The following is a 13,423-nucleotide window of genomic DNA, read 5'->3' as shown; positions in this document are numbered from 1 at the left end:
CCCACATACTAAGAACCTTTGCAGCATTGTAGCAGAATGGTAATCAAAGAATGCAAGAATTATTAAGGATACAGCAGCACAAAGCATTAGACCAAAAGTCTTTCAACAGTAGGGGGTATAAACTTCTCATCGGAAACTGCTGCTCTCAATGTGAAGATGTATTAACAAAGGATAATGTAACATGTCTTCAGTGGTGAAAACATGTACTATTTTTTTTATTTTAAATCAGCTGTTCCTTATGATACATTAAAAGAAGTAAAAAAAAAAAAATCATGTTTAATATAATTTAAGATGTTCATAACTTTACAAATAAAAATTTTTAGGGTTTTTTTTGCTTTTAATTTAACCCTTCAATTATAACAGTAATACCTTGCAGACCTTTTGTGAGGAGTCCAAAATTATTCTGACTGTACAGGAGCCAGGTAAAATACGAAAAAAAAAAAATCTGATTCCTAAAATGGTTATGAATACTCAAAAGCCCTGTCTAGGTGCAAGTGGGTTGTCTTTATGACACTTTCAAAAGAAAATTGACAATTGTTTCTAAAATATGCATCTATCAGCAGTTCAGTATACAAGGCTCTTTTGGAGATAATGAGCATTATGCTCCCAAGGGTGCCACATACAGTGCATCCGTAAAGTATTCACAGCACATCACTTTTTCCACATTTTATTATGTTACAGCCTTATTCCAAAATGGATTTAATTCATTATTTTTCTCAGAATTCTACACACAACACCCCATAATGACAACATGAAAAAAGTTTACTTGAGATTTTTGGAAATTTACTAAAAATAAATAAAATTGAGAAAGCACATGTACACAAGTATTCACATCCTTTGTCACGAAGTTCAAAATTGAGCTCAGGTGCATCCTGTTTCCCCTGATCATCCTTGTGATGTTTCTGCAGCTTAATTGGAGTCCACCTGTGGTAAATTCAGTTGATTGGACATGATTTGGAAAGGCACACACCTGTCTATATAAGGTCCCACAGTTGACAGTTCATGTCAGAGCACAAACCAAGCATGAAGTCAAAGGAATTGTCTGTAGACCACCGAGACAGGATTGTCTCGAGGAACAAATCTGGGGAAGGTTACAGAATAATTTCTGCTGCTCTGAAGGTCCCAATGAGCACAGTGGCCTCCATCATCCGTAAGTGGAAGAAGTTCGAAACTACCAGGACTCTTTCTCGAACTGGCCGGCCATCTAAACTGAGCGATCGGGAGAGAAGGGCCTTAGTCAGGGAGGTGATCCAATGGTCACTCTGTGAGAGCTCCAGAGGTCCTCTGTGGAGAGAGGAGAACCTTCCAGAAGGACAACCATCTCTGCAGCAATCCACCAATCAGGCCTGTATGGTAGAGTGGCCAGACAGAAGCCACTCCTTAGTAAAAGGCACATAGCAGCCTGCCTGGAGTTTGCCAAAAGGCACCTGAAGGACTCTCAGACCATGAGAAAGAAAATTCTCTGGTCTGATGAGACAAAGATTGAACTCTTTGGTGTGAATGCCAGGCGTCACGTTTGGAGGAAACCAGGCACCGCTCATCACCAGGCCAATACCATCCCTACAGTGAAGCATGGTGGTGGCAGCATCATGTTGTGGGGATGTTTTTCAGCAGCAGGAACTGGGAGACCAGTCAGGATAAAGGGAAAGATGACTGCAGCAATGTACAAGGACATCCTGTATGAAAACCTGCTCCAGAGCGCTCTTGACCCACCTGATCTTGATCCCAATGCCCCACTGAAGTGACGGGAACTGTGCTGTAGATATGGCGCTGTCCTTCAGATAAGATGTAAAACTAAGCTCCTGACTCTTTGTAGTCATTAAAGATCACAGGGCATCTTTAAAAAAAGAGTAGGGTTTATCCAGATGTCCTGGCTAAACTGCCCTTCATGGCCTAGACATTTCGGCCCCCTAATCATGCCCTGTCTCGAATTGTCTCTCTCTCTCACCACTTCACTACCTAATTGCTAAAGTGTGGTGTGCACAGTGGCGCAATAATGGGTGCTGTTGCATCATCCATGTGGGTGTTACACATTGGTGAAATCGTTCCCTTCTGTCCAAGTGCTTTGAATAGTGAGAATAGCACTATGTAATTAATAATATTATTATTATTAAGAAGTATGTACTGCATATATGGCATACACATTCTTTGAATTATATTTTTGAATAGAAAAAGAAAAATGCATATACAGTAAAAGCGACAGTTTTCAAAGTTTGACTAGTCTTCTGCAATTTATGTGTACAGAATTATGATTCTTTCAATATGTGAGGTAAACTGTATTCAAATTTAACATGATTAAGTCAAAATCATTTTAAAAGTATTCAGACTTATTGTTGCTGCTTACATTCTTCTGTTCAGAAGGGAAGGCACCGATTCCAACTCGTGTGGTGTATGCCTTGACTACTCCATATACCTCTCCAACATTCTGAGGAGGCATTCCCAAACCGGTACAAACACCCCCAACTGTGCAGTTTGAAGAAGTCACAAATGGGTATGTTCCTGGAGGGGAAAATGGAAAAACAGCTTAGTTAAAGAAAAATCCTGGTTTTGGATTACTCAACGTATACAACTGCTAATGTCAGTAAACTTTCTGCCAGCTTCCAAAAAAAATATTGGCTTTAAAAAGCACAAATTACTTTTAATCAGCTGGAATGCGTGCATAAATTAGACTGCCTAAAGGCATTTGATGCTGACTTAAGTCATTCTGTGAATTTTTACAGACATATAAAAACAGCTCTAGGTCAACCCTGCCATAAAGATCCAAAGGTTTTACTACAGAATACAGCTGCATAATTTCAGTGAAAGGCCCTGCATGCTCTAAAGCCTTTACAATCATAAACTAATCCCTCTGAAATTTTGTTCATGCTTTGGCTGGCAAGCTCGATTTGTGGAACTCAACCCGCAACGGCAGCAAGAATCGTACTACTGGACACCTAAAAATGAAATGGACAGTGATTATAATTAACTAATAATTTATATACTGCCAGACAACTAGCTTGTGGACTATTATATATAATGCATAATAAACACAAAGGGACATAAATCATGGCTCTGAGGATAATTGTCTATCCTCTTATTGCACCATATACAGTAACTCCTTTGAATTATCTTGTTTGATGCCCTTATAAAATAATACAGCCTACCATTTTGTCTTCTATTTAGCTCAAACAAACTGGATTTATGATTTGTTAGTTAAAATCAACATAAATAGTCTGTACAATAGTAGGCAGGGCAACAGAGAAACACCTTAAGATCTTGACTGATTTGTGGACGCAATACATATTTCTCAAAGAACTGGAACTAATGTAAGATTAACCAGTGTAACCACTTAATTAGAGAAAAACATCAAGTCATAGAAAATTAACAAGCACTTCTGATTACTTAATTAAAAGGTGCAACCTTTTATAGATAATCTAACTTAAGCCAGATATTTTATATATAAATATAAAAAAATATATAAATTAGAGAGACATTGGTAAACAACATTCTAGAAAAATTAGGAAACAACTTGTTTATAACCTACAGTACCCTAGCTATAATCTATGAGATGATGAATTCATATGTTGAAGGTATACTGAATTCTCAATAAGATTTAAGAACATTAAATTGCAGGTAAAGTATAACAAAAATCTGAAGAAATTATTGAAAAACTACCACATATCACTTTTACAATCACACAGATGAAGGTTGTAAATGTTTAATCAGCACCCATTTAAGACTGCAACATTGAACAGGTCTTCAAGTAACAGGTAACAGGTCAAAACCCACCAGGTGAACCATAGCCTCTTACTGCTTATTTAGCAGTTACAGATTTGAGAGCAGATATGGAGAATACTGTCAACTGGTAGACCAAATAGATTTGTTTCAAGAGAATGCTCTCTTCCATCAATTAATTATATATCAAACAGCTTGTTCTTCCTCTTGGACATTTTAGATACTAATCTATTACAATAAAGTGTATTGTTACTGGACTGTTGAATGTTTTTGTTGTGTATAATTTGCTGAATATAGTGAAGGAAAATATGACCTATGAGGTTGTTGTCTTTCATTATCAATAATAATATATAGTTTTCTTTCACTTACTTTTGAGCATTCATTCTTGTGTTGTACTAATTGTACTAATAGTCAGCAGGGAAGTAGTGTTGGCAACCTTTTTCTCGGTTTATTTTTGCTGCCATTCTAGAGAGTGGTGGGATATGATCTTTTCTCTTACAGTTCAGTACACATGGTGGGTTACATATTAAAAAACGAATGGCTTCACTCCCCTGTCCAGAGGCGGCCCCTACCACCCTGAACTGGAGAAAGTTTGGAGAATGTTATGTTTTACTTCCTTAAGGCAGAACTTGTAAATTTCATTACACATGTATGTTCTTCACCTATGTATGATATACAATACCATTCACATTACATGTTCTCATTAAAATCAGTTTTCCATTATGAAGAAAACAGCCCTTAAGCAAAATAATTTTCGTTTTCTTAAATATTAAATATGTAGCAATCTGGAAATTGATTTACCCAAAAGCCAAAATGTGACATTTTGTCTTGACTGAAAGCATTGAAACAAACTCCTGAAGACTACAGCGCCAATGATCACATGGAAGCTAAATTATTTTCTAATATTCATATTAAGATAAAAAAAAAAACTTGATAGAAAAAAGAATGGTTAAAAATATACAAAATGAATAATCCTACTTCATTCTAACATACCAAAGTCTATATCAAGAAGAGCAGCATTTGCACCTTCAACCAGAATATTTTTTGGAGGTCCATGCAAGGCTTCATACATGAAATATACTCCATCTTTTACCATAGGCTTTACTCGTTCAACATATATCTGGAAGAGAAAAAAGAATGACATTAATTGCTCTATTTACCGAGTGAAGTCAGAAACAAAACACACCGAGAAAATTGATTCTCACCAGATTCCCTTCATGTAAGATTACTCATTGCTGGAATGTATTACTGAACTGGCATGTATTAGGCTCTTACCAAACAATCTGAACATGACTAACAATGAGGTCACTTTCTACATTTATGACATACAGATAAAAAAATGCTGCATCTAGTGTTTATGTTCATTTTGAAATATGCCAGATTCGTCTTTGCTATGCATTACTTTTTTTAGCAAAACTGGTATCAGATATGTTTAGCTTTACTCAAACTCTCTCTCACGATAATACTTATTTTCACAGTGCTATGGCAATTATAAAAATACCGTTATCTCCAGCAATAGTACCATTAGAAACATTCGAGTACTAGGGCTTGACCCCAAGGATGTCCCTAATCGGCTTGCAACCTTTATAACCATATCAAAAAGTTGAATTTTTTGGCATTTGAGAAAGCATTTAGTTTGAAGAAAAAAAAAACGGAATATAGAAAACACAGTATATGGAGAAGTTTGTCTCCTGAAGCAGTTTATCTTTCAATCCAAATGAATTGTAACTACTGCAGGACTGAATTGAGAAATTGCCATGCTGTTAACTGTTGCTACCTAAGAACATTAATGGAAAGCATTTTAAAAACAGAGGGACATGGCTGTTTGGGAAGCCACTTATGATGGTAACACAGGCTTCTATGTAATTATGTGCTTCACAAATTATATCAAATTTAAATAAGCATTTTACACAGCACTACTTCCTAACTGTGATTTTACCAGAACTGGATAGCTCTTTAGGCCCTCCCTGCGTGGAGTTTGCATGTTCTCCCCATGTCTGCATGGGTTTCCTCCGGGTACTCCAGTTTCCTTTCACAGTCCAAAGACATGCAGGTTAGGTGCATTGGCAATTCTAAATTGTCCCTAGTGTGTGCTTGGTGTGTGGGTGTGTGTGTGTGTGCCCTGCAGTGGTCTGGCATCCTGCCCAGGGTTTGTTTCCTGCCTTGCACCCTGTGTCCGCTGGGATTGGCTCCAGCAGAAACCCGTGACCCTCTAGTTAGGATATAGCGGGTTGGATAATGGATGGATGGATACCACTTTAATAAAACAAAAAGCACTCCACATATGTATGGCTTTAAAAAGGTCATTTAATTTTAACGCAAACCTTGTAAACCATGGAAACAACAAAAAAACAAAAAACAATGTCTGGTAGATTCACAAAGACAACATATTTAAATAGATTTTACTTTTTTATAACAACCATGTTTTCTTCTCAAAAACAATGCAGCTAGTAGGAATTTGTTTTGTGCAAAAACCAGTTTTACCTTTAGTTTTGCCAGTTCTCCTTCAACATCAATCTCAAGTGTTGGATACATAGACTTATATTCTTTAGCCAGAACCTTAAACCTGTCAAAAGTAATACATCAATTAAAAAATTGTTAAATACATCAGTTTCTCACAAGCCACGTGACTGGCACCCTAAATACCAACAGAAACATTTTTTATACACATACTTGCCAGGTTTATCCCATTGTTGGGATTTAACCCTTTCAAGAACAAAAAACAAAATCTGAAGTCAATGCATTAAGCACACATAAATAACCAAAAGTCTTTACTGAAAATACATTTAAAAATACTAAAAGTTTGTTATTTTTTTAATATTAATTTAACTGCATGTGCTACATTAGTACAATAAGAATAATGCCATTAATATTTAAGAACACAAATTTAACTACATGTGTACATCCCACCAACAGCAGACCCTCTTATTTAGTAGAGGGATGTGCACAATAACGCACACCTACATACAACATCCCTTGCAACACATGGCAGTTCTTAGCGAAAGATAAATTTAAATAGTTTAAACACTTGATTTCTCCCTATACTTTGAAATATGTGGGGACATACTTAACATGGGAAATCCCAAATCTCCCAAACTTGTCAGAGTAAACTAAATAACAATAAAAAAAAAAAAAACAAGAACAACATTTGTACAGCACCAAAACCACCAACTACCCAACCACTTTCTAAGAAAATAAAAGCAAGGCACTTTCAATTTTGACTATAAAGGAATTTTAATTTTCATATTCTGTAAGGAACCATTAATTAGTTACAGTAAACAATGTGTGTTATTTACACCTCTTAATGCAGCCATGGATCCTAAATTACTGGTCTTTAGTAAATGTTGAATTATGTGTGAAAAATTTACTTATTCTCTTTACAATGATTTTGCTGTAAATAAAACCATTCAAATTTACCTCTCAGCAAAAGTTTCAAAGTCAGACAAAAGGTCACATATTCTCAATCCACTTCGAGCAGCTTTTGCAGAATATACGGGACCAATCCCTTTTTTCGTTGTACCCAAACTGTAGGAGGAATATTCATAAAATTTTTTAATGTCACTTAAAACAATATACTAAAAACGTGAGGAACATTTTAATGTTTAGAGTTAATATTGAAACAAAAGTGTAAAACATAGGCTTGCAAAGAGAAAACTAAATGTGAATAGAATCAATAATATCTTATAGAATCAGTTCTCTTATTTTAGCATAAGACACACTTAGCAAGTGATACAATAAATATAATTTAACTGATATTTCCATAATTAATTTGTGCTATGTATGCTGTATATTTATTAGTGTATTTTATATATTATATATATATAAAACACACACACAGTGGTACCTGGATGGAGGTGGTATCCAGCCAGGACAGCCGAGAAGACTGGAGGATGGCTTGTGCCTCCTCCAGACCTCAAGGGGGCAACCGCCCTGGGGGCCACAGGTACACAGCTGGGAAGCTCGACCCTGTAGGGGCCCAATACCAATAGGACTTGAATCGGGTGGAAGACGGATGAGGTCTCTGAAGGAGAGAAGGAGGCGGCCTAAAGAAGAAGAATGAGTTGGTGGAGAAAGGTATTGTGTTGGCCAGAACTTTGGGGTATTGGGGCTTGTTGAGCTGAGTTGTAATAATGGAGCAAGCACTACAATAAACATGTGTGGGGTAATCCTAACGTATCTGCCTGTCTGTGTCCGGGTCAAGGTCCACAATATTAATATATATATATATATATATATATATATATATATATATATATATATATATATATATATATATATAAAAATATATGAATAAATCTTGGGACGAGACATTTTCAAAGAGATAATTTCACGTCCTGCGAGACGACACTTTGTGCCAAGAGATGACTTGAAAACCTAACAGATCCAAGCGGGGCCAGTAATAAAATTGTAGAAGAAGAAAAGACAAAAAGAGTAGAAGACAAAGTAGAATGTCGTAAAGAGGTTCAAAAACATTGACACAATACACACGCAGAGCGCATTAGCGCTAATAAATGAGTAAAGATCGCATTAGCACTAACAAATGGAAATTATTACCCAATTAAATAATGGAACTGTGAAAAGAGATCGAATATATGGACATAAGTCATATGACAGAGCTACTACAAGTTTAAATTCAAAGAAACCACAATTTGGTCAAGCTTATATTTATGATCACGGAGAAGCGGTGCAACACAGATTTGAAAGAGCTATTAAACGATCAGACATATTAGAAATTCTACAGCCAATAATAGATACAAATCCATACGTCCAAAAGTATTGCACTTTACACAAAATTCATCTGAAAAAACACGGACAAAAAGTTTTCTTGGATTTCTATATGAATCCGAAAGGTCATGCTCGCATATATAATAAACCAATGCGACGAATTGTCAGCGATAATAGTTTCAAAAGATAGAGATATCAAAGACAGAGTTGATATTTATGTTTATCCAAAAGCACAGCACGATTTGTCGCAAGCAGCAGATCCAGGAAATGACTAGAGTGTAGGGCGAGGGTTTTATATATATACTAGACAAAGAGCCCGTTTCGACAACGTAAGATGAAACGGGCACGAGTGGAATAGTAATAAGTATATGCACCACAAACCTGATACAGGTGTATTGAATGAATGTGTAATTAGGCCTGGAGCTGTAGTCGAAATCGCCTTTCAGGCCTCTAGAGCTTTAATTGAAGTCGCCTTTCTCTTTGAATTTTTGCGGCCGTAAATCCGCCACCTGCCGCGATGTCGGTCTCGTAAGGTTTTTCGGGCAGCTGCGCAGAAGGCGACTGCGCATTCAGCTTTGGACGTGCGCAGAAGGCGACCGCGCATTCAGCTTCGGACGGACGTGAGTGAGTGAGTAGATTGGCGAATTATATATAAGATTAGGGCTATCAAAGTTAACGCGTTAATAAGTGCGTTAACGCACTCTAACTTTAACACCGTTAAAAAAATTTGTGCCGTTAATGCAAGTTCTTTTTGATCCTACAAAATTCTCGTAGTTCAAGCTGAGCCTGCAAACTGAATGCGTGCCACTCTAGCCTTCAAGTTATTTCTCGCAGAAGTCACTCTATATTCCTAATTGTTGAACAATGGAAAAAGGTCCATTAAATGGGAAATTCAGTTTCAAAACATGCTCGACAGCTCACTCGATAAAACTAAGGTTGTGTGTAGTTACTGTCAAGCCGAGTTTAGTTATCACTGGAGCAGCCTATAGTATCACATGCAAGCCAAGCATCCATTTTACACAAAAAACATTAGCACGGGTATTCTGCGATAGACCACGCTTGACAGTGTTTGGCAGAAACCAATGGACGTGTCAAACTCCAACTTATTAACGGTAGCAATTGCTAAATGGATAGCCACAGCATGCAGGCCGATTTATATAGTGCAGGACGAAGGTCTGCGCAACATAATTTGGATCGCGTCCAACGACCCAACTTATGAATTACTCTCGAGAGCCACAGTCGTAACTAGTATACACGAGCTGTATGATTCAGAAAGGGCAAAACTAGCTAAGGAGTTGGAGAACACGGAGACGGTCGACCTTACTGGTGACTACTGGACATCACTTGGAAATCATAGCTACCTCGGGGTTACAAAACTGCATTCACATGCTTTGATGGTCATGAAAACATTGGAGAGCCATCATGCCGAAACATGTGCCAAACATTTTATGGATGTAGCAAAGCAGTGGAATGATTGAGAATAAAGTAACCACACTTAGTACAGATAGTGCACGAAATTTAATTTCAGCGGCGAGACAGCTGCCTTTCAAACACTTGCCATGCATCACGCACAGCATTCAAAGTTCTGTCACAGTGTCTCTGCAGAATAGTGCATTTGACGGCATACTTTCCAAATGCTGAAAGGTGGTGAGGCACTTCAAGCACAGTCCAACAAATACTGCAGAACCTGAGAAACACTAAGTTGCGCATGGCCTGAAGACTGAGACACTCGTACAAAACGTGGTGATTAGATGGAACTCCACTCTGGAGATGGTGAAGCGTGTGGGAAGAAATGAACAACCACTAAGAGATGCACTAGCCCTACATAAAACTAACGTGGTCATGCCAACAAATGCTTAGCTGGAGAAACTTCAGAAGCTGGTGGCATTGCTCGAGCCCTGCAGGTAAAACACACTTTTTTTTTTTTTTTATCTTCTAGCAATCTCACATGCCGTCATTGAAAAATGTGCGTCTCCATCAGTCACTAACTACACATAGTGAGAGTGTGGAGTCTCTTAATTTAGCGGCAAGTTCTTTTTTTTATATTGTTGGATATTTGACCAGTCCTTTAGCATATGATATGTCATAAGTCGGATTGATATTTACAGTATGACATTTTAATGTAGTAAATATGAGTGGGCCAAATTTTGTGAAGGGATGTTTGTCTATTGGGATAGAGTACACAATGTTTACTTTGATTTTAAGAACCTCCTCATTAACTTTTATTTTTTTGTGTGTCACTAGCAGCGGTCACAGATGATGACATGCCATGTGGGTTTTTTATTTATTTTGTTTTCTGAAAGGCTATGCTTGTATGTTATTCCATTTTAAAATTGGGTTTCCAGTAATGTGCGGCATTGTGCCTGCCAACATTTCTCCCGATTCTTATCAGTACCTGCAAAACATTGAATTGATCATAAAAAAAAGACTGGGTAATCTTTTAGTCACTGTGCGTTAAACTGGTACGTTTTTTGTGTCAGACAATGAAACATTTAGTGGCAGGGGCTGCCTCCTCATATGATGCAACAGTAGTAGCCCAGAGTTTAAGTTGGATTGGGAGGGGGGCTTGCCATCCTCTACTCGTTGCCTATGCTCTCCTGTGAATGTTGTGATATTACATTACAGTACATCTCCAAAGAATGTTTTGTAATTGCAAATTCGAAAAAAAAAAAAAAAAAACTGTCGCACTGTGCAGACCTAATAAAGTCTAGTTATAGTTAAGTACAACTACCTCTATGTAATCCTCAAGTCTATCTTACAGCTGTTTTGGTATTGTTTTTTTATGTATGAGTGAATACAAATGCATACAAGGCCCTCACAATTTTAAATGATATTGAATTGATTTTGGGAGATACTTTACTGAACTCCTTGGAGGAGAGAAGTTTGTTTCATGTTCAGTGGTGCTGCCTGCTTTATGCCATCTGTCTCAGGTGATGGAGAGTTCAGAGGATGACCCAGCCTATATAATAAAGTTCAAGCAAACCTTTACCATCATCTGTTTTACAATATAAGCCCACTTGTTTGTTTTCTATGTTCAGCATCGCACAGCCCTAGATTATATGAGTGAAAGCCTCCTCACAGTTGAAGTTTTGTCTTTTTTCCTCTTGTTCCAGTTATAAATGTACTTCATGTATTCAGGTATGCTCTTATATTGGGTCCATTCTTCTTAATATGGTCTGATTGCGCTTAAAAATCTTTCTGGTAAAATTTCAACATTAAAAAAAGAATAAATTTGAGCTTAATCACGATTAATTACACAAAGTCATGCGATTAAACGTTTTGATCACTTGACAGCACTAATATACTAATTATATATATATATTACATCAACCCCCATCCTACGCTCTAGTCATTTCCCGGATCTGCCGCTTGCCTCCAACTTGCAAGGAAAACTTGGGGGTTGGTGGCAGGATAGGCACTCCAGCCACTGTGTGAAAAGAAAAAAAAAAAAAAAAGTCCCCTTCCATTCAAACTAGTGTGGTGCTGAGGTGTCACCCATCGCACAGGTGCGCTTGGGTCTTAATTTGGGATCCTGAGGTGGTTCATCATGTGGTGGGTGTGGCAACACACTGAATCAGTGCATATTCCTAACCTCTTGTGCCCCACTCTTCACAAAACATGAACCAAATGATGACCAGAGGCCATTTCATGACAGGGATAAACATTTAAGTAAAATAATCAGAACAAATAACTACATTTAAGAACTATTTGCTATCCCCCCCCCCCCCCCCCCCCCCCACCCCAAGAGAAAACCAGGAGAAACTTGATAACCATGCCTTCTACAGTAGTGCAAAGTGATTAACTCCAGATCACAAAAATTCCTTTCTTACCTATCATGCAAGTTAGATATTTCATAAACAAATCCAATGACATTTTAAAACCAGGGATATTTCAGCTCTAGGCTTGTGTTATGTTTTGTTTTTTGTAATATTAAATATTTACGTTAGTATGTGGTCATAACATTTTAATATAAGGACATACATGCAAAGGCACATTTGGCTCAGCATTCCATTTTTCAAAGATAAAAACCTAAACAGAGTGCTAAATCATAATTTGCCTTTTCTTGAAAACAAAGGGAAAAAGACAATAATACAGGAAGCCTTACTTTTTCCCTGCTTGCTGTTGCCTCTGTTGCTCCTGGACACTATCAACTTCTTGATGAAAATCAAAAACTGTGGCATAAAATCAAATAAAAGTCAAGTGAATTCTAGTAACTAATTAAGACATAACAACCAAAACCTGTGGTGCTGGTACAGTGCAGAATATTCATTTTCATGAGGAACTGTCAGGACAGGTGCTCCAGTGCAACATATACTTTCCAATCATTACTAACAAAGTATACAGAAATTAAACTTTGAGATAATACTGTAACAAGAGTTCCAATTAAATGTACATTTTTCTGACTGGAAAAATATATATTTATGCTTTGCTAATTCATTACACCTGACTTAGCAGGATCTACTAATGTTTAATTTCTACTGCAATATACACTCGTCTAAAGACTTTTCATAAATTTGCTATACATTTATTTGAAGCACAAACAACATTAAAGTTACACTGGAGTGTCAAAATCAAGTTAGATGTTATGTGCTTTAATACCTTTTTTAAACTTTCGATTTATAAATAGATAAAAATAATACATTAAGGTAAAACAATAAAAATGAATTTCACTTTATGCATTACAAAATACATTTTTAAACTACTTGGATACTTCATAAGGTACACTTAAAAAACACAGTATACAGTATCAGGTTAAACACACATATACTGTACATTAGCTAAATAATGGACTACTGGTCTACGGCTAAAACCTAAGTGAAGAAATGTCAACTAAATGAACTTCAAGTGTAACTGGAGTCCACAATACCGATGACATCGCTCACAGCACACAATCTCAAGGGAGTCATTCTCAGCCACACCCATTTCAAGGTCCTAGTCACATGTATTAATGAAATGTATTGCATTTTTCATTTCAGAGGATGGA

At 37.0% G+C, this 13,423-nt stretch overlaps 1 protein-coding gene across 1 annotated transcript in view; it reads right to left on the bottom strand.

Moving 5' to 3' along the window:
* adss2 (adenylosuccinate synthase 2) overlaps nucleotides 1–13,423 on the bottom strand; it is a 64,402-nt gene that overhangs the window by 18,494 nt on the left and 32,485 nt on the right. Inside the window, exons 5-9 of the mRNA XM_028820157.2 lie at nucleotides 12,545–12,611; nucleotides 7,132–7,239; nucleotides 6,199–6,280; nucleotides 4,708–4,834; nucleotides 2,345–2,499 (exon numbers count right to left, since the gene is read on the bottom strand). Coding sequence (XP_028675990.1) covers nucleotides 2,345–2,499; nucleotides 4,708–4,834; nucleotides 6,199–6,280; nucleotides 7,132–7,239; nucleotides 12,545–12,611 — 539 coding nt within the window. The remainder of the gene's footprint in view (nucleotides 1–2,344; nucleotides 2,500–4,707; nucleotides 4,835–6,198; nucleotides 6,281–7,131; nucleotides 7,240–12,544; nucleotides 12,612–13,423) is intronic.

This window comes from Erpetoichthys calabaricus, chromosome 15 (genome assembly GCF_900747795.2).
Source record: "Erpetoichthys calabaricus chromosome 15, fErpCal1.3, whole genome shotgun sequence".
Taxonomy (NCBI): Eukaryota; Metazoa; Chordata; class Cladistia; order Polypteriformes; family Polypteridae; genus Erpetoichthys; species Erpetoichthys calabaricus.
The sequence above is the reverse complement of the archived record's forward strand: the minus strand, read 5'-3'. Positions and strand labels throughout refer to the sequence as shown.